Source organism: Mustela putorius, unplaced genomic scaffold (assembly GCF_011764305.1).
Source record: "Mustela putorius furo isolate JIRA1106 unplaced genomic scaffold, ASM1176430v1.1 tig00003853_pilon_pilon_pilon, whole genome shotgun sequence".
Lineage (NCBI taxonomy): Eukaryota > Metazoa > Chordata > Mammalia > Carnivora > Mustelidae > Mustela > Mustela putorius.
The window spans coordinates 71,195,769-71,218,473 of NW_025422005.1; the positions used below are offsets into that span (position 1 = coordinate 71,195,769).

Sequence of the window (22,705 nt, forward strand, 5' to 3'; positions counted from 1 at the left end):
CTGCTTAGGTCTCCTGGACAGAACTGTATTGTGTGGACACCTCTTAGTGCAGAAGAAGCTGGGACCCTGAAGAACAATGATGTCATGATTGCGTGACAGAAGCCCTTAACTGGGGCTGGCTCATTGTGGTCTCAAACAAAAGCAGGGTTCTATTAACATAGAAGAAGAGAGTAATGAATATTGATTATCAAATAAAGAGCTTAGTATAGTGCCTGGCATTTGGCAAGCAGTAAATTTTGCTTCCATGTTACCTAATCTACAAATACAATACAATTATAAGAATCTTGCTTTAGAAACTAAACATGGGGTTCATCTGGCTTATGATAGCAGTTACTGTCATTTCAGTGTGATATTTGTGTCATGTATTTATCATCTTAGTTTTCCTCATCATCTCACCAGCCTATGGCCACCAGTGGGATTACATAAATAGCCACAGCCCAAGTTTCATAGGATCTTGCCCCACCTGCTTATCTGGTATCTCATCCTTCTGCAAAGCACCCCCAGGTATGTCTTATAGCTCCTGGGATGAAGATTGACTCACGTACATTTAAAAGCAAGCCTACAACCATCAGGCCCTCAAGGCTCCCTTCTCTCAATATGCTAGAGCTGCCTAATGGCCTGTAACATGGCAGAAGGTGCTGGGACAATGCCTTTGTGTCGGCGTAGGTTCTGCATGAAGCTAACGCCAAAGCAAGACTAGATGTACCAGAGATTTATTGGGAGAGAGATCAGAAGAAGCCAGGGAGGGCCTTTAGACCTCAGTACAAGTCTGGTGCATGTGGAAGGAGAGAGGGAAGGAAAAAGATTGGGGTGGAATGATTCAGATCACTCAGAATGCTCACCTTTCTTGGACTCCAAGGCTTTGGAGCTCAGGCAAATGCACCACACTGCTGCCCCCTTCTCTGGGATGAGTTCTCTCCGAGGCTCTTCAGCTCACACTGGGAGGCTCCAGATGAGAAGCTAACTTCCTATAATGGAAGATGGGGGAAATCCTGGCGTGAATGAAAATGTAGTTAACTGGTGTGACTCCTTCCGGTTCCCATTGTTTCAGCCCTTTCTGCCACTGCCCATTCCTTCCCAACTGCCCTGTTGGGTCAATTCAGGCTTCTTTTCCTGCCCTTCAGTCTTTTGATCTGGTGTGCAGTGTAGTGGAAAGAAAGAGGGCTTTAGGATCCAGGCAGATTCTGAATCCCAGATTCTGAATCCCAGCTTCATCCCCCAGGCAAGGGGAACTGTCTCGTAGGTCTTAGTTACACCATCTGTAAACCAGGGATGATAATTAAACCTACCTCACCCAAAGGTAATGTGTGTATAATATCTGGCATTCAGTGGGTGTTTAATAAGTGTTGCCTTCTTGCTTAGTCTGATACTCTGCCTCCTCCACATACCCCAGAGAAAACATAGGGTTTCCTCTTTGCCCTATGTAATAATATCTGATCTTAACATTTTTGTTATTATTAACAATAATGCGAATGTCTCTCTCTCTCTCAAATATGACTTGAGCAGTGGCTTTGCACACATAGTTTAATATTAGCCTTGATCATTTTAATGTGAGACCCAGTATGTTGGACACAGTATTTAAAATTTAAACAGTAGCTTTATTTTTTGCAGTACTTAAAATGTTATGGCTACCTAGAAAATTACTCATTCTAATAATACTTGACTTATTTAAGTTAAATTTAATTATCATTCCGCTTTATACGCTGCTTTTTCACCCAACTAGAAATGTTGCATAATTAAATGAGCCTATTTTCGGGTCCTCAGATAACCATATCATCTGGATGCAATTTAGATGAAAAGGCAATTGACCCCAGGAGATGGTGGTCGGTGGCCTGGGTACACTTCCACAGCTTCACTAATCCACCACTGTAAATGATTAACATTTCCCTGTGCCCTCTACCCCCAAGTGTTGCTTGGATTAGGTGATCTTCCACCCAGTTGCTAGGATGTCATCGCCAGGTCAGATACCATGTAACTGAGCAAGGCTCCCGGGGCGGAAATTAAATCTCTCAGGGAAGGGCAAACTGAACGGTGTGTGATGAGTCCACTCCTTCCACAGCTGATGAGCTATTTGAGGGTCACAGGCCATGTAAAAACAACTACACACTATCAGAGTAGAATCCCAAACACCAAAAAATCCAACCTCAACAGTTTATTGGGGAAATGATGGTTAAAAAGGAATTAAGTGTAATTGCTTCCAAATGTCCTCTTATTCACAAATATGACAGTAAAATAGGTGCAGTGAGTATGGTAAATAATTTGGGTTGTGTTTCCCTGCAGTCACGCCAGTGTTCCAAACTTCAAAGGACAGAAAATAAGATTTCTCTAAGTCACCTGTACAGGTAATATTCTGGGCTGTTTTTGTTCTTTTTTTTTTTTTTTTTTTTTTTTTTTTTTTTTTTTTTTTTTTAAATTGATTTTATTTATTTATTTGACAGACAGAGATCACAAGTAGGCAGAGAGGCAGGCAGAGAGAGAGAGAGAGAAAGAGGGAAGCAGGCTTCCCGCGGAGCAGAGAGCCCGATGCGGGGCTCGATCCCAGGACCCTGAGATCATGACCCGAGCCGAAGGCAGCAGCCCAAACCACTGAGCCACCCAGGCGCCCCTTGTTCTTTTTTCTTAAAGAGGAGAAGGAAAGGAGATGTAAAATAGTGGATTTCACATTCTTCCTTGTCATTAAAGATAGTTCTTCTAGCCCGAATCTGTATTTTTTAAGAAGAATAATTCCCTTTAAAATTTTTTCTTAAAAAATGGAAGCAACACTAAATCAAATCTAAAATATGGCAAGTGTTTCTGCTTTATTTTGACCTTAGTAAACAAGCTAAATTAACAATTAAAATTGAAAATGACTTTTCACTTTTAATGAAGTTTCCAGACTGAATGGCTCTAAATCTAACCAAAAAACCATAATGATCTCCCAGATATACAAAATCTAAGTAGGGGTCGTCCTGGTAATGGGGCTGTTCATCCAAGAGACCGAGTCCTCAGAAATAATACAGTACAGGCAGAATTTGAAATAAAAAAGATTTTGCTTCAGTTCATTATGAGGATCTTAACTTCAACTGATTGAGAATATCAGAAAATCTGGGCAGGGAGGGAGGTGACAGAAACCACCAATGCTTGTCAAATACCCATGTGCACCCCTACATTTTCCAGCCTCCTTGGTAGCTGGATTAGAGCCTGTAGCTGAATTCTGGCCAAGAGGATGTGGGTAGAAATGAAAGAAGCCACTTCCGGACCTGGCTTTAACTCACCTTGTAATATCCTCTAACTGCTATGTGTTTCAGATGACATGTTTATAAAATAAAGTTTCTCAACCTGTTTCAGACTTTCAGACAGGCAGGAAATAAACTTTATTGTGTTAAACCACGAATACATCAGGGTTTATTTGTCACCACTGCATAGCCTTGTCCATCCTGTTGAATTCGGGTGGATTAGAAAATACTGGGTCTCACTGAAACACATGGGCACATCTGTTAGTTGGAAATCAGGAATTGGACTTAAATCTGTTCACATTCAATAATACACTAGAAATGCTTAAAAAACCATAGCTGCAGATATTAAAAGAAAAAACAGCTTTCTTATATTAGAAAATACCTCTACCTTCAGGTTGAAAAGAGTACACTATATTCCAAGCAAATCCTAGCTTATTCAGTAAATGGGTGGATTGGGATTGGCACAGCACTCCCACTCCTATGTTTTTAAATGCTCAACACTGAAGCCAAAGTGGTCATTTAAAAATCAAATCTGAACGCCATCACTTCCTTCCTTAAGACCTCTCAGTGGCCCTTGTTGCCCTCAGGGTAGGGTCTAAGTTCTTCACCTGCTTCTGTCACAGTCCTGCTTTTTTTTTTTTAATATTTTATATTAATTTATTTGACATGCAGAGATCACAAGGAGGCAGAAAGGCAGGCAGAGAGAGAGAGAGAGAGAAAGAGGAGGAAGCAGGCTCCCTGCGGAGGAGAAAGCACAATGCAGGGCTCGATCCAGGACCCTGGGATCATGACTGGAGCCGAAGGCAGAGGCTTTAACCCACTGAGCCACCCAGGTGCCCCCCTGCTTGCTTTTTGAGCCCATTTTTTCCAGATTTGGCTTCCCTGCTTCCCCTTCAGACGCTGCAGTCCATGCTGTTCTCCACACATCTAATGCTCTCACCTCTGCTTGCTGGAAAATGTTATTCCCTTTTCATAGGTAAAAAGCTACCAAGAACTCTTAAAATGCCCTAAAATGAATTAATAGCTAATGCACTACAACAGTATCTACATACATTTAAAAAATGATTCCTATGTAGTCCTCTTTTGGGAAATGAACAGTGCTCATAAGAATTTGTTTCAGAAGGGCGCCTGGTGGCTCAACAAGTTAAGCATTTGCCTCCTGCTCAGGTCATGATCTCAGAGGCCCAGGATAGAGCGTGACCTGGACACCCACGTTGAGCCCCCAACTGCTCCGTCAAACCCCAAGTTGGGCTCCCTGCTCAGTGGGGACTCTGCTTCTCCCTCAGCCCCTCCCACCCTGCTCATGCTCTCTCTCTTTCTCAAATAAATAAACAAAATCTTTAAAAAAAAAAAAAAGAATTTTTTTTTAGAGACTATAACAGGAATTGACAATGTAATATGAACAGTTTCCGGAGTCACAAAGTAAGACAACTATCTGGATCATAATCAGAGCTTTGGAGTCACCAACAATTCTGAATACTCAAGTATTCAGAACTTACAAGTTTTCAAAATTTAATCATGACACGTTTCTGCTGTGGCTAAATAAATTTTCAGAAGTGGCCACAGCAGTTATTTCCCATCCCACATGCTCTTCAAAACCACTGTCACGCCTCCCATCAAGAGGTAGACTCAATTTCCCCTCTCCTTGAAATGGAGTGTGACTTTGGGCTTGCCTCAAAGCACAGAATGCAGCAGAAATGACACTGAAGCCATGTCAGAAAGAGTGATGCAGATACGTGATGTACCTGTCTCTCTCACTGAAAACTCAGCCTGGGAACACAACCACCATGTTGTGAGGAAGACCAGACTACACAGAGAGGGCACACGGAGGTATTCTGGTTGAAAGCCCAAGTAAGATTTTAGTCAGTGATGGGCATCAACTGCCATATGTGTGCAAGGAACAAGCCAAAGGTAAGTCCAGGTCTGACCTCTCGAGCCACTCCAGCTGTTGCTGATTGAAGCCAGGATGAGCTCTCCCTGCCAAGACCTGCCTAAACTCAGGTTTGTGAGCATGTGAGCAAAGTAAATTCTGTCCTTATTTTAAGCCATTAAGTTTTGGTATGGTTTGTTATATAGTAGTAGATAATTGGGAAAACCACCTTATTTGGTGGTCATGAGGATTAAATGAAATAGAACATAGAAGATTCCTAGTACTGTATCTGAAACACAGTGAATGTGAGCTATCTGTAATGTGTTCGTGACTATGGCAATTGCCTCAAAATAGCATATTTATTTATTTCTATCCCTACTTTGTTTAAGAATTATAAAGAGACATACTATAAATTTCTGCTCTTAATACATATAATCCAGTGAGACAATCAGCTATGTACTCAAATAATCACAGCACAAAACAGAAGAAAATTAACACTACATATCTTAAAATTTGAGAAAGATCTCTCGTAAATATCAAACTCTGAATAATGGAAACCTCCTGTGAGTGGGATTGTATTTAAGCAGAGATAAGGAAAAGACAAGAGGAGCATAGAAGAATGGACTTTCAACTACATACTCTTCTGCATTGTTGGAATTGCTACAGGAAACATGCATTTCTTTATTATTATCTTTTTACTTAACTATTATTTATAAACAATGACATGTACAAGTTGTAAGTGTGCAGCTAACTTAATTTTTAATCATATATATGCCCATGTAGCTATGTAACCATCACCCAAGTATACATTAGTTCACTAAGAACTCTCTATTACATAGGTTCATTTACATTTTATAGAGCTTTATATAAATGGAATCATATGGGATGTACTTGTTTTTGTCTTATTCTTTCATTTTTGAGATCCATTTTTCTTGTGTATATTAATATTTCATTATTTTTTATTGCTAAGTAATATGTCATCCCATGGATATACCATAATTTGTTTAATATAGACATTTGTGTTAGTGGTTTCCAGCTTGGGGTTATTACAAATTACTCTTCTGTGATCATTTCTGCGTAAGTTGTTTTATGGAAATATGTTTTCATTTCTCTTGGATAAATACCTAGGAGTAGAATGTCTGATTCATATGTGTGTATATGTTCAACTTTTTAAGACAGTGCCAAACATTTCCAAAGTAGTTGTGATATTTTACATTCCCATCCCCAGTGTATGAAAGTTCTAGTTCCTCCATATTCTTGCTAGTATGGTCAGTCTTTCAAAATTTAGCCATTCTAATTAGCGTGTAGTGGTATCTCATTGTAGTTTTCATTAGCATTTTCCTGATGACTAATGACACCAGGCTCATTTTCACATATTTACTTTCTTTCCACAAGTCTTCTTTCATGAAGTGTTTATTTATATATTTTGCTTATTATTCTTGGAGGGTTTTTTTTTTTTTTTTTTAATTACTGAGATTTTAGACTTCCTTATATATTCTGGATACAAGTCTTTTACCAGATACATGCAAATACTTACTTTCAGTCTGCGGTTTATCTTCTCATTCCCTTAACAGTGGCTTTCAAAGGGCAGAAAATATTAATTTTGTTGAAGCTCAATTAACCAGTTTGTTTTTTTATAGATGTTTTTGTTGACTTATCTAAGAACATAACCAAGGTTTTCTTCTAGAAGACGTACACTTTTAGGCCTTACATTTAGACCTATGATCCATTTCAAGTTGATTTTTACATATGATAGAAGGTATGGGTCAAAATATTCTTTTTTTAAAAAGATTTTATTTGTTTATTTATTTGAGAGAGAGAGAGACAGAGTAAGAGAGCATCAGAGGGGAGGTCAGAAAAAGAAGCAGACTCCCCATGGAGTTGGGAACCTGACATGGGACTTAATCCCAGGACTCCAGATTCATGACCTGAGCCACGATCAATATAAAGTCATTTATTTTTAAATTATCAATAAAATAATCAAGTTTACATTTAAAAAACACAAATGACAAAAAAAAAACCCTTCACTTATTGTATTCCAAACTAAGCCCCAGGGCTCAGCAAAGGCCTATGGTTAAGAGCTTGTCTTCCCTCGTTGCTGGAGCCAGTCCACTGTCTGACTTCATAGCCATGGGAAGAGGGCATCCCTTTGGCTCTGTCGGAGTGCTGAGCAATGACGGAGTACATAGCCTTTGCAAAGGAAGCCCAGGGCAGTGCCTGGATTAGGTGCTCACTCTATCCTAGAGTGTCGAAGTTCAATTATACATCAAAATATTCTTTTGGTTTCAGGGGGATGGGATTTGCATATAAATATCCAATTATTCAAGCACTACTTATTGAAAAGACTATCCTTTCTCCACTGGATTGCTGTTGTCAAAAATCAGTTGTGCATCCGAGATAGACAAATATCATATGATATCATATGTGGAATCTAAAAAATCTACACAAACTAAGAAATAAATGGAACAAATTGGTGATTGCCAGAGGTGAGGTCGGTGGGCAGGAATGGGCACAATTGATGACAGGGATTGAGAGGTACAAACTTCCAGTTATAAAATAAATAAATCAGGGAGATGTAAAGTACAGCATAGGAAATATAGTCTATAATATTGTAATAACATTGGTGACAGATGGTGACTTACTGGGGGTGAGTACTGAATAATGTATAGAATTGTTGAATTGGGTCACCTGGGTGGCTCAGTTGGTTAAGCAGCTGCCTTTGGCTCGGGTCATGATCCCAGAGTCTTGGGATTGAGTCCTGCATCAGCAGGCTTGCTTGGCAAGGAACCTAATTCTTCCTTGGCCTGCCACTCCCTGTTTCCCCTGCTTATGTTCTCTCTCTCTCTGACAAATAGATAAAATCTTAAAAAAAAAAAAAAGAAAGAAAGAAAAACAATTGTTGACCCAATATGTTGCACATCTGCAACTAATATAACATGGCATTCCAATTATTCTTCAATAATAATTTTTTAAATTTTTTATAAAAATATTTTATATACATAAATTATATATAAAATTATATTTATATAAGCTAAATTATATAAATATAAAATATAAATATAAACTCAGTTGTCCATATATGTAGGGCCTATTTCTGAACTCTATTATGTTCCATAGATTTGTCTATTCTGATACTAATACCATATTCTCTTGATCACTGTCATTTTAAAAATCATCTTAACATCAGATAGTCTGGGGCCTCCATTGTCATTTTTTTTTTTTTCAAGGTTGTTTTGGCCTTTGTGTGTATATTTATGCCAATTTACATATGCAATTCCGACTTTCACAAAATTTCCACTATGTGATGTGCTAGAGGTCCCATCCCATTATGACTTGGGCCTTGTGTAAATGTACTGAGGATATAGCTGATAATGGCTTAAGTGATCCTGTGGGTGTAAAGATATAAGCAGATGTGGGAAGTTGAGATGGCTAATAAAAAAGCTGGCAGGCTTTCAGAAGCAAATGTGACATGCCCCTGTAGCAGCACCAGCCAGGGAGCAGAGAGTTAACAGAAAGAACAGAGAGAAACCAGAGGAGTTCCTCTGTATTTTCTTATACATATTCTTTATGAGAGGTTTAATAAACTGCTATTTTAAAATAAAATATAAATAAACCCTACCATCATTAACACCCTAGTGTTTTACTCAGATGATGAGACTGCATGCTTCCGGGTAAGACTACAGAACCGAATGGAAGGTAAGGTTTACTTACAGACAAACTTGGAGGCAGATTCTGCTGCTGGGCACAGTGGGGAAAGACGAGATTTGTTGGTGTATCCAAGGCTCAAGGCACCAGAACTGGCACATGGCTACAGGGGCTAGAGGAGGAAATATTTTACCAAGAGAGGCAAGAATATGCCCAATTTTGGCCACTTTGCTGGTTAAGAGGATGCCCAATGGCAGCCATCACCTAGCAATTACCTGGGAAATCTTTGCATGTTGATTCTGGCTGCCAATACACACTTCCATTTCCTGCTCCATTTGACAAAAGGTCCCAAAGTTCATCCTGTGACACTTGGTCACTAGAGGAGGAAGCAATAGGAGGACATTGATAAGGGATAACATCCTGTGCTTCTCGTGTTTCCATAAGAGGGAGGGAACTGGACTTCTCAGGAGGAAGAAGTATGGGAGGGTCACTTCCAGCTTCTCTCTGACTCCCTCACTTAACTGTTCTTCAAGTCACAAAGACTGACTCATCTGACTGGTGAACTGAGCAGGACTTGAGCTTGCTTGCCTGGGAGCCTTCTGTGTCTTCACCTACAGAGCCAGCCTGTCTGTTACAGGCATTTTTTTTTCTTTTTCTTTTTTGTAGGGCTGACAGGCTATACCCCTGCCAGGAGAGGCTTGTTTTCAACTAAATGTGCCAGTGACTGGTTGGGAATGATCAGATCACAGGGAACATAGGAAGAACTCTACTTGGCCATAGACCGCAGCCCTTTTCTCCAGCTTACCTTCATCAGTAGCAAATCTGGTATTTCGATTGCCATATGTCTGGTTCCTAGGTCTTGGTGCTAATTTCAGGAGGGAAAGATAGGTGTGTTATTAGTCTCCTACCACACCTATGTTAACACAGATAGAGCCTGGAGGAAGATAGGTTGGTAGGAGAGGGTTAAAACTGTAAGAGGAAACAAACTGAAAAAGAAAATAGAGTCAGAGTCATTGCTCTGAGAGGTCCCAAAACCTCAGGCTGCAAAGGTTTGGCTTCACCCCTGTTCCTGCCAGTGTGGAGTCGTCCGGGCAGGTTGACAACACAGGGCTCGTGAGGCCTGCGCCCTTCTCAGGACACAATCTCTGGCTGCAGACAGACCCTTCCTCAGTCTGCCTTCTTCCTTCATTGCCAGCTCAAGGCAGATTCAGGCAAGTTTGGAGGTGGTCCTTTTGTCCCTTAAAAAGAGAACAGCCTGGTATCATCTATGTGTCCAATTTCCAATGCAGATTTGACTTTTCTTGTGCCCCAATACTTGTGAAAGGAAAAGGGGGAAGGATGGAGGCTATATAACTCAGTATTGCCCGGAGTATGCATGCCAAGTATACATTATGAATTCATTATTATGTATAGAAAAAAAATATGGGCAACTAATTTATGACAAATGATACCAGTTTTCCATTTATGGTAGCGATATAAAGTTGTACTCTAAAAGTAAATTTAATTGAAAATAAAAATTTTTAGAGAAAATAAGAAAACAATGTATAACGTGGTATTTAAATATGGTAGAGATTGTGAGGTTATCTGTGAATGAGAGAAGTCTGGGAGGCGAAAATTTATGTGGAAATATTCACAAGATGCCCAAAATATGCATTATTTTTTAGGGGTTATTAATAACAATGTTAGATCGCTCTAACGATGATGAAATCTAGGATTTGCAGTGAATTCTCATGTACTGTGACCCTTTTAGGAGTTAATTATAATCACAGAAAGTTCACCTCCAATTCCTTTTTTTTGGAGGGGGGGGCTTCCAAAATGACACTGACTGTGACGTATAATGAAATCTGTGACTTACTTTAAAATGTACCAAAAATTAAGACAAATAACAATGGCTATGAAACTAATATAACAAAATGCTTACAATTATATAGAATCTAACGTGAAGATATACGGGTGAATTCACTGTATAATTATCAACTTTTCTTTATATTTGAAAATGTAATGAAATGTCAATGGAAAAAGATACTAATATGCCTTCTTTTATGTACGGTTTAGGTGAATTTACAGGTGAGATTTGACATTGAGTACAGATCAAACATAAATTCATAACCTTGGACAGATAGTCCTTTATGCTCTGACATTTCTTATCAACCAGCTTAGACGAGCTGTTTTTACTTACCTAATGATTCAGATTTGCCCTTAGGTAAAAACGTGAGTTTTACAATGGCTACAGGGGAAAGAGACCCAAATGCTGGCAAGCTGCATCTCTTTTCTTGAACAAAGGTCAAGAACAAGGGGTCACTGTTCAATATCTGCAGCTATGAAAAAATGTGAGCTACAGGCTTGCTGTCTCTTTTACAAAAATGTCTTGAATGCAAGACTTTCCCTTTTCTTAATTAATATTCATTGTGTTTTTCTAAAGTTGGAATTTTAAACTCTCCTTAGAGAAGTTTCTAGTCAAAGAAGTATGTAGAATGTTGAGGACAACGCCCAAGTTTCCACTCCATAAATACCTCCAGTAAGCAAAACAACAACAAAAAAAGAAAGATTAACTTAAATGACTTGAAAGCATGCCAGGGGCCTCATCAAACAGATAAGGATTAAGTTAACCCAACCCAGGGGCAATATCTAGGCATTTTCTCATTTGCTTAGAACAATCACTTGATGTTGAGAAAGATAGAAAACATTAAATGTAGTGCCTGTTTCCTAAAGTGGTCCTTGCTACTCTTTTTTAATAAGAGTTCTATTGCGGGGGCGGGGGGCGGGGAGCGTTATATTTGTAGGAGTCATTCAACTTTATGAAAATATTTTAATAAAATGAAAACTAGGTTCTTTTCAGTTCTAGCAAAAATGTACACCTAAAATCAATCAGGATGTTTTTTGTTCATGATTTCTCTAAAGAAACAAATGCTACATTTTAACAAAAGTTCTCTCAGAGACCTCCCTTTCTTATGGTGAGAAATACTTTTTCATACACATATTATTTAAATAATTGTTTCTACTGAAACAATTGCTATTCTACAGAAAAAAAAAAATACCCAAAGTTTATGAACCCACTAACCTTTTAAGTCACGAATATTCCCAAGGCCGTTCTAATTCCAAAAGTAGCACACGTCATTAAAAAAGAGAGAGAGAACATTTTGTTAACTACAAGGAATTATTACTCAGTGATTTTTTTTTTTTTAAGATTTTATCTATTTGTCAGAGAGAGAGTACGAGCAAGGGAGAGCAGCAGGCAGAGGGAGAAGCAGTCCGCCTGCCAAGCAGAGAGCCCAATGCAGGGCTCGATCCTAGGACCCTGGGATCATGACCTGAGCCGAAGACAGATGCTTCACTGACTGAGCCACCCAGGTGCCCCAGGAGTGAGTATTTGAATAATTACATAGATACTGCCTCTCTTGGTCCTTCATCTTTTCCTGACAGTAAGATAACCATTCTCTGAAAATCCCTTTACATTCTTTCTTTATTAATAATTAACTAAACGTCTTCTATGTTATAGTTCCTAGGCAGATGTCAGTGAAATAGATGTATAAAGGCATGGATATACTTTTTACATTTTTTTTTTTTTAAGATTTACTTATTTATTTATATGGAGGAGGGTTGGTGGGGAAAGCGTCTTAAGCAGACTCTGAGCTGAGAGCGAAGCCCAAGGTGGGGCTCGATCCAACAACCCTAAGATCAGGATCTGAGCTGAAACCACGAGATTCTCCACCAACTGTGCCACTCAGGTGCCCTAGTCTTGTTGAGGATGTAGAATGTCGAGGCCAATACCCAAGTTTCCACTTCATAAATACGTCTAGTAAGCAAAACAACAACAACAAAAAGAAAGATTAACTCAAATGCCAGGTCCTTATCAAACAGGTAAGGATTAAGTTCTTCTTCAATTTGGTTTAAATGTAAACATTTTCTAGTTATAGATGTCCATCATTTAATCAAATAGTACAATAACTATTTGGTACTTGTTAAAAGACACAGAAATCTCCATCTTCTTCCTCCCCCGATTTCCAAAGCAGGTTACTAACTGGGTTTTCAGAGGTAGCCTCTGAAGTGGCATTTGGGCACAGACATGAAATGACCAAAAAAAGCTACTCAAGGAAAGTCTGGATGAGGAGCATTTCACACAGAGGAAATGGCAAGTGCAGAGACCCTAGGACAGAAAGGAAGTTCTCAGCATTGCTAGAGCACAGGGAGCCAGGGAAGAACCTGTGGAAAGGATACAGTTTCTTTCTTTTATAAAAGAGGACTTTGGCTTCTGTGGATAGAATGGATTGTGAGTGTGCGGAGAGAAGAGTGATAGCAGAGAGAGGGAACAGGGAGAGATTGAGAGATGACATAGCTCGGTCTAGAGTGTGAATAGTGACAAACCTAAGTGTACGGTTTCAGGATCTATCATAACTTTGATGGGTTGGGAAAGGTGAAGGAAGAGCGAGACTCCAGTTTGGGGGCATAGGGTAAGATGAAGACTAGGGAAGTGTTGTGGGTATTTGTCACTGTCAGGCTGCTGGCTTCTGAAGCCCCTTCTTAAATTCATAGAATTTACCTTGGTGTAAAATCCAGGGAAAGGGTGCGAGTGAATTTCCCTGTCACCTGGAAGCTGGGGCACCATGGGATGCTTCTGTCAAGGACTCTGAATCAGGAATGATGCAGCAGAGCAGGGGGTTTCATGACTAACTCCAATAGTGTGCATGAGCTGTGTTTGGTGGCAGTATGCTAATCAGGCAGAGCCTTGGTTGTTGTCATTCTGATCACCAAGCCTCTCCTAATTCTGCTTATTTTCCAAGTCTATTTCTCCAGGTTTCCCATTTTAAAAAAAAATAATAAATTGAGGTATAACTTGCATGAAAGGCAAGAATCTTAAGTATGGAACTTCATATGTAAACACCTGTGTAATTTCCACCTTGATCAAGATATAAACCATTTTCAGCACCCTGTAACAGTCTTCCCTCCGAAACATTGTTTGTTGTTGTTGTTGTTTAGTGAATTTCATTTCTGCATGAATTAGCCAGTCAGTTTTTGGCTAAGTCAGAGAGCAACCAAGAACTCTGATTTCTGGTACTTCCATGTTTATCAGACATGAGACTTACTAAATTAAAAATGAGCCTTGGGCTGGGAAAAGAGCATTCCTCTTCATAGGAAAGTCCTTAAGTCTCTAAGATTCAAATAAAAACTTGTTATTATTAAAACATATTTCAATTTGATCACTTTCCAAGTACCTAAAAGTTGGTATCTTTAAATTATAAAATCCTAAACCTTAAAATTCTTCTGTCTGGAAACATTAATTCTTTTCAGGAACCATACCACTACCCACAACCTGTTTCTTTGGGGTTCCTAAACATAAAGCCACACAATCTGAAGTTTTCCAGAGAGTTAGATTACAAACTGGGCTTTAATAGGTATATATGTATTTACTCTTCCTGCTTTCTTAGTCTTGCAGTAATTATTGGCATCATTACCAGGTATACAAGCATTAGTACTTACAGTTAACAGTATATTATAAGGTATTTTGATAAATACTACATTAATTTAAAAAACTTCATTGTTTAAGACTAATGAATCATAGACCTGTACCCCTGAAACAAATAATGCATTATATATTAATTTTTAAAAAAATAGTAACTTCCACTACAAGCTGCTCTTCTAAAAAAATGTAATGGTTACCTCAATCTCATTTGATGGTAACTCCATCCTTCAGTTGCTCAGGCCTTGCCCCTTTCTCTCAGGGTCCATTGGCAGATTCTTTCAGCTTCTACGTTCAAAACACATCCAGAAAACAACCAATTCTCACCACCTCTCTTGCTTCTTCCCTGATCCAAACCATCATCTTTCTTGCTTGAATTACTGCAAAACTTGATGCAAGAAGGTAACACAGAAATGCCTTCACAGTTCTAAAGGGAAGTGAATTGGAACCTAGAATCGCAAGTCCAATCAAAATGAAGTATAGGTTAAAAACAAAGGCCTTGTCTGATATGCAAGGACTCAAAACTTTCTCTCAAGCACCTTTCTTGTGTGGGGGGGTGGGGAGGGTATAAGGGGTGACAAGAGGTGTGTGTGTGTTGGAGGGAACTACTTATGTACTTCAGCAAACAAACAAAATCCCTAAATTTTAGAAAAGTGAGATACAAAACAGAATATAGGAGTGCTAGGAAAACATATATCCCAGGATGACAGCTGAAAACTACATTGTCCACATTTGATAAAGTTGATTAAAAAGCTTAGGATGATATCAGGGTTTTACTGAAGAAGATATTTTTCTCCTCTCAAAGAAAAATAAAGGCAAGAATGTACTTCACAAATCCCAGGATGAGCACTAAAAGCACTTTAAACAAATCTGGTAATTCAAGAGCATGATAAAAAGAAAAATAAAAATCAGCAAAAGCCATGACCCAGTTATGAAGCAAATAACACACAGCATGATTTGGAGAAGTTGATGGCTATAAGATAAAATAATCCATTTGACCTTTAGCTTGGAATATTCTGCTTAAATCAGCATAGACTTCAGCACACAAGATTGGATATGTAAGAGAAAAAACCAAAAAGAAAAAAAAGAGAGAGAGAGAAAACCATCTGGCTAACCTGTAAATGCTTTTGCATAACCCATAATGGCTATTGATTTGTAGTTTTTAGAATCAACGTATTAAGGAAAAGCCTAAGTCAAATACAGTTCCCCCAAATAACATAATCTATTAATGTTAATTATATCAACTAATCGTGTAACTTAGAGAAATCAAGAGGTCAGGGGCAGTAATGGGCTGAAGGAAAGTATAGCATTGGTCATTTCCACAATGGTAGTGAGCCAAGAGATACTGTTTAAACAGATGGATCGAGAAGCAAAGATTATTAAAGTTATAAAGGAAACTGAAAGAAGAACTAAAAATATCAAATGGGGAGGAGGAATGGAGATGGCTTGTCATTCATACTGGAAAATCTACAGATACTACTCAAATGACAAATCAAGAAACAGCAGCAGAGGGCACCTGGGTGGCTCAGTGGGTTAAGCCGCTGCCTTCGGCTCAGGTCATGATCTCAGGGTTCTGGGATCGAGTCCCACATCAGGCTCTCTGCTCAGCAGGGAGCCTGCTTCCTCCTCACTCTCTCTGCCTGCCTCTGCCTACTTGTGATCTCTCTCTGTCATATAAATAAATAAAATCTTAAAAAAAAAAAGAAAAAATTAAAAAGAAACAGCAGCGGAAAACCTAGACCCAGTGATGAAGGCAGTACCTACTTGAGGAAGTATAGGCAGCTGTACCGCTGAGGAGCAGTGCTGGTGTGAATGGCAGGGAGGCTCACTTTTAATCTCTATCTGTCGGAATTGCTTGAAACTTTATTTAGGTACATGCACTAAAATTAAAATTGTTGGGGGTGCCTGGGTGGCTCAGTGGGCCAAAGCCTCTGCCTTCGGCTCAAGGGACGATCCCAGGGTCCTGATATTGAGCCCCGCTTCGGGCTCTCTGCTGGGTGGGGAGCCTGCTTCCTGCTCTCTCTTTGCCTGCCTCTCTGCCTACTTGGGATTTCCGTCTGTCAAATAAATAAATAAAATCTTTTAAAATAAATAAATAAATAAATTTCTATTTAAAAATAAAATTAAATTAAAATTGTTTTTGATCCTAAAAGATGTCAGGATTGGTAGACTAGAAGGAATGACAGCTGATAGTCTAATAGTGCAGAAAAAGCAGGTATAAAAACTCAAAAAGTTTTGAAGTTAAAGGTCATTAAAGTAAAGGCATACTGAGGGTTGCTGGAGGGGATGGGGTGGCTGGGTGATGAACATTCATTGGGGAGGGTATGTGCTATGGTGAGTGCTGTGAATTGTGTAAGACTGATGAATCACAGTCCTCTACCCCTGAAACAAATTATATATATGTTAATTTTTTGAAAGAGTTGAAATAAAAGAAAATGAAGTAAAGGCATAGGCTTACTGAGCACTACTAAATACAGCACAGTCAATAAAAGAGATTTATAGTCAGGACTCATGATTTAGACAACATAAATGTTTAGTATTTTCTATTTAAGATGGCAGAGATTAAACTATTCCCATCCAAAATTATATAACAAGATACATCTGGCCTTTAAAGCATTTCAGATTTTGGAAAATTCAATTCTGGACCAAAAAATAGAGTTACATGTATTTAATGGGTAACATTCGATTGTCCAATACTCTAACACATTTGTTTAAAAAGAATGACACCAAAATAAGTAATCCTTAAAATCATTATGATAATTAATAGCATGACACCAACGTTATAATACTTTAATAAAACTTTTACATTTCTGGAACAACTTATTCAATTCATTTAATATACATGATATAGCAAACAAAAACATTTAAAGCACATTTCTTTTGACTGTTTATTCAATATATAATACCTGTCACATGTTTTTTTGGTATTCTTCTGAACTATTATACAAAGCTTTAAAAATGAAATTTTCATATAAAAATAGCTATTTATCTGGCTTTTTAACAGTTGAGTTTTCAAATTAAATAACAAGGTGTTCTGTTTATCAATGTATATTACATAGAAATAGTTAAATACTTCAATATTTAGAAAAACATCAAGAAGTCAGTTTTCTAAAGGCTACTACGTCTTTAGTTGGTGATCCAGATTTTATTTATAATTTTAAAATTACATGTTCTGTGGGTATAAAAGTTTAAAAAAATACATTCCAATGTAATTAAAAAGGCTTCTAAATTTACATTTTCAAACACTGCTGTGATTGCTATAGTGACTATCTTGTAATATAGTTAGCCAAAATAAGTTAATTTTTCAAAATCAGTAACATGGATGCTGGCAAGATTTCTTTTGAAACAAATAAGGGTAATTATAAAGTCAATGTTATCGATATACTACTACAAATAAATATGCTTAAAGTATAATTACTTTGTTTTAAAAAGCAGGACATAAAAATGCATAGAATAGATGAAGATTTTTAATGCAAATCACTAGTGCAGAAAACTGGGTTCTTAATTCCTTAAGATAGCAGAGGATTTCAGTTTAAAAGATGACTTCTCACTAGGGATATTGTGACTTTCTGCAAATCAAAAAAAGAAAGTCTCTTATTTCTATTTAGCTGCTTCTACTGTTTTGGTTCAAGTGTTTCTACGGAACTCCTTTAACTTAAATGTTCTCTCCCTGAAAAAGATATTTTAAGCTAATAATTTTGGCCTCATGACATACATACTTTAAAGATATATATGATTCTGCAGCCAATGCCTCCCCCATTCTAATATCTATCCACATATGCACTTATAAATAGACACATTTCCAGGATTATAAAAATATTTAATTTTCATAAGCTTAAATAATTACTGAATGTTAATACAGAATACATTAATATTTGTATAATTTTACTTTTATTTATAAAAAGGTTTTTTATAGCAGCATTTGCATTGCAAATGAAATATGACAGATGATGCTGCAGTGTACATGGACCCACATTGCAAACCCAATGGAGCAGCTGCCACGTTCCTCTAAAAGAAACATCTGTTTCAGCTACAAAGGAGCAGTTCCTATAACTTACAAAAGCCGTGAGGGGCTAATAACTTATCTGAACCTTATAAGTGCATTTAAAAGTTATCTCCATAGAATTGGCCATATTTGTTAAAAATAGTCACAAGGCCAAGTTATCTCTGCCCCCAGAAAAATTTTCTAATGAGATAAGTAAAAATTATATTAATGAATAGAGTTTTTAATTGAATCACATGAACTAACTAAAAATTAATGGCATTTTCAAGAGTAAAAAAATAAAACCATCACAGTGAGAGGTATAAGATAGTGAGAAAGACAGATCAGAAATTTAAAACATTACAAAAAAGCAAATTAAAACTCTCAATCTCAAACACTCATATTAAGCTTGTTTTTGTTGAGTTCACGCTCCAGATTTCCAATCAAAGTATCAATACTTTCTTGTAGGTCTTTAAGATTGACTTTTCGATCCACGGTAGACTCAATTGTCTGCATGGTCAAGTATGTCTGAAATGTGTACTCTTTGGACATGGGTACTGGCTGTTCAATCATTATATCTTGTCCATACATTTTGCTACAGTTTTCTCCATCTTCTCTATCTTCCGAAGGGACATTATCATAATCTACATCATTTAAATTTTCTTTTGCATTTAAAAAGTAGTTTTCTCCACAGCTGCTCCAGTCTCCTGCGTAACGATTGCTAACTGGACTGTCTAATCTGGTTTGCCTTGGTCTAAGTATTCTTGATGACTCAGTACCACTCAAATTTAACAGGCAAGGTCGTTCTTTCCTCCTCCTCAAATAATTTAGAGAAGACATCTGCTCTTGAAACAAATTGTCTGTCGATTCTTTAACAGTTAAACGTTGCACTAGAAACAAACAACAAATTTGCTTAGTCACAGCCATCCAACTGGCCTTAAAAAAACAGAGCAAAGATAAGCCGTTTAATAATCAACTACAAACATGCATTAAAAAAAAACATGCACACTATTAAAAAATAGCATTCCATAATTACTTTTTTCTATCACCAGAAATAATCAAGATTAGGGACAGAAGCTAGGAGAATGTTCAATGGTGCTAATTCATGCCGTATCATAACATCCCCAAACAAATTTCTGATGTTGATTAACTTTCGGTGCAAGTTAATTATTATCTAGGTATAATTCAAATAGTAGCTAAGCTGGTAGCTTCTTCTAAATTAAAAGCTACAGTAAAAAGCAGGCAAGGCATGTTGGTGTACAAAAAAAAAAAAACAAACAAACCAGAAGTTCCTTCTGCAAACATCTAAATGAGGCAAAGACATCTAAAGTGCTCACTCTAACCTTTGTGCTTTTTTGCAATTCTATTAGCAGCAGTGTCAAAATTTACTAAGCAGCCCAAATTTCACTTTGATAAAATGCACAAATACTAGACTTGACCACTAGTTACCTGAGTTTGATTACACAGCATTAACTACTAATAGTCTTCATTTATTGCCTGAAAACAGTACAGATATTTATTTTCCCATTCTGGTTAGGTATTTAACAATCTCAAATAACATTCCTCATATTAAAATTCATTTCTTCTAAGAGTATACATTGTCCTGGCCATACAGATTACTACAGATAAACACATCATGAAAAACCCAGGCTTTACTGTTTACCCTTTTTGTGAATATTGGACAAAACATTTGTCTAAGGTTCTTCTGTATATAAAAGGACTTAAATGTTGAGGCATAGCTTTTAAAAACTGCCCATAATGCCTTTCTCTTTTTGCTTATTTTCCATTAATAAATGCCTCTCCATTTATACTTTCTTTCACTAAGATACATATTATCAGTGTGAATATATTATCAGTAGTAACACACCCACTTTTCATACTCCAACATATAAAGAATGCTTGTTTCCTACTGTAGAAAATAAGATAATAAAAAAGTAATATAAACATGTATATAGGGCTAGTTTTCCAGACTTACAGGGACCTTAATAACAGTTTTCAGATATCTTTTTACTTAGATTTTATTAAAATACTTGATAACTATCTATAGGTATGTTTTTAACATGTCCATTTGTCTATATTTCTATGATGGCCAGTATATATAATTATGAATAGCTAACAAAACTCTTAATCAAAAATTTTCTGAAAATAAAGGTCTGATATTTACTTTAAATTGATCTTTAATAATTAACAGTATTAATAAATAATGCCCCATGCCATTAATTGATGCAGTTATAGAAGGAATATCTGAATTTTTTCTACTGTTTATTCAAATTTCTTTTTCTCCTCTAGCTGCTAGTCTTCTTCCCTTCTCCCTCATTTTCTGTGCTATTCCTGTTCTTAGTGCTTAAGTGTCAAGACTATTGTTTTCATTACTTTGCTAACCTTGAAGTTACCTGGTTTGTGAGCCAACCAAGGTAAAAAAAAAAATTTTCTAAGTAAGCTCTATGCCTTGGCAACATGGGACTTGAACTCATAACCCTCAAGATCAAGAGTCTCGTGTTTTACCAACTGAGCCAGCCAGGAGCCCCAAAGTAAAACATTTTTGATTGTTTGTTGAGCTTATCTTGTTGTGCCCCCATCTCTAACATTTACCTGCAAAACCCAGATTTATTTTGTTGCCAGTTACTTAAAGTTGTTTAAATAAGCCCTTATTCAAACATGAATTTTTGTATATTTTCTTGGAAAACATTTAGAAAACCAATTATAATATTTTATATCATTTAGACAAAAAATTCAGTTTCTGAAAAATCGACTTCACTAACTTTTTAAACTATAATGGTGGAATGATTTCCTATTAAAAATGCAGAGAAAATGCCTAATTTTAACCCCAAAGGGAAGTTCTGGTTTCTTAGCATTATGACTGCCCATCTGCAACAGAATAAAATTTAAAATGCAATCTATAAAGTTGCTGAAAATGTTTCAAAATGTAATGATAAGTACTAAGAAACTTAATTTTCTTATCTTGTTCTACTGACAGATTTGTATTTTTAATCATTTTATTAGTCTTTTATCTATAGTATAACTGCCTTATTTAACAGAATATATTAAGTGCCTAGATAATGCCAAACACCACTGTCTTAGAACTTGGGTTCTAAGGGTAAGCAAAATATAATCCCTGACCTCATAAAGCTTACTCTAGTGAGAAAAATGAAAGAAAAAGGAATAGGAAAAAAAGTTATAGCTTTTCCCCAAAAAACCTGCCCCAAATTTACTCATCATAGAAAATGTGATACAACAAACAGCTCTAAGAGTTATACTCTCTCTAAAGCTATTTCCCCATCTATAAAGAGAAAGTAAATTTTAATATTCTTCTTAAAACAGCAAAACCATTTTTAAAAAGCAACAATTCTGTAAAAATCCAATACATAAAAAAGATGAAAAGAAGACTATTTTGATCAAAAGGGAAGTGTGTTTACATTTTGTTCCCTCACCTGCTGCCAATCTGGCTCCAAAGCTGCTTCCAAAGAACCTTAGGGCTTGGCAGAAGACAATCTGAAATGCCACTGGCGGGATAATTTTTACCTTCTAGTGCCAATATGCTAGAATTCTAACTGATCACTTTGCAGATAAGATTTTTCCAATGGAAAGCTTAAAGCAAATTTTATTATTGCCCCAAATTAAAAAACAAAAAATAACACAAAAAGTTAAAATAACGAAGCCACGTGGGTGGGGGGAGGGTAGAACCAACTTTTTTTACCTCCAGAGGAGGAGGGGAAATTCCAAAATACAAAAATAAGTAAGATATGCATCTAGCAAGGCGGGTCAAACCCTTCTACTTGGTGTGTAGAGATGGGCATTCACCAAGTTCATACACTATGGCCCTTTCTCTGTATCACTACCAACTTACTCAGGCTCAGTAACGGTACTACTTCTACCTGATGTCTGCCTTTCCTTCAATCCAAAAGCAAATGATTTTGAGGGCCACATTAACCGGTATTTATTTATTATTTATTTATTATTATTTATTATGAGATTATTAAAATCTCATCTTTCTGCCCTTTATTTGAGGTACTATAACTAAAGAAAAATACAGGTTATAGAAAAGGGGGCAGGTTTTTTTTTTTTTTAATTGAAGTACAGCTGACATACATTTATATCACTTTCAGGTGTAAATACAGGGAGTCAAAATTCTACAGATGACACAACGCTCCCCATAACAGGCGTAGTCACCATCTGTCACCAGCGTTATTACAATGACATTGACTATGTTCCCTGTGCCGCCCTTTTCATCTCCTGGACTTGATGTGATTTGGTAACTGGAATTCAGTGTTTCTTAGCCTTCTCCACCCATTTCACTCCTCCCTCCACCCACTGCCTCTCTGGGAACCAGCAGTTTGTTCTCTGTACTTACGAGTGTATTTCAGGTTTGGGTTTTTTTTGTTGTTGTTGTTTGGTTGTTGACTTGTTTTGTTTTATAGATTCCATATGTAAGTAAGATTATATGGTATTTGTCTTTGTCTGACTTCTTTCACTTAACATGATACCCCCTTGGTCCATCCATGTAGTTCTGAATGGCAAGATCTCCTTTTTTTAAA

The 22,705-nt window shown here is 37.1% G+C and overlaps 1 protein-coding gene across 2 annotated transcripts in view; it reads right to left on the bottom strand.

The window, feature by feature from the left end:
• Positions 1 to 16,703: 16,703 nt before the first annotated feature.
• SYDE2 (synapse defective Rho GTPase homolog 2) overlaps positions 16,704 to 22,705 on the bottom strand; it is a 48,199-nt gene continuing 42,197 nt past the window's right edge. The window contains exons 7-8 of one of the 2 annotated variants that reach the window (XM_045064799.1): positions 19,620 to 19,667; positions 18,965 to 19,060 (exon numbers count right to left, since the gene is read on the bottom strand). In XM_045064799.1, the coding sequence (XP_044920734.1) occupies positions 19,657 to 19,667 (11 nt within the window). In that variant the 3' untranslated portion in view covers positions 18,965 to 19,060; positions 19,620 to 19,656. Of the gene's footprint in view, positions 19,061 to 19,619; positions 19,668 to 22,705 lie in introns of both variants that reach the window. The other variant, XM_004752677.3, reaches the window with a different exon arrangement.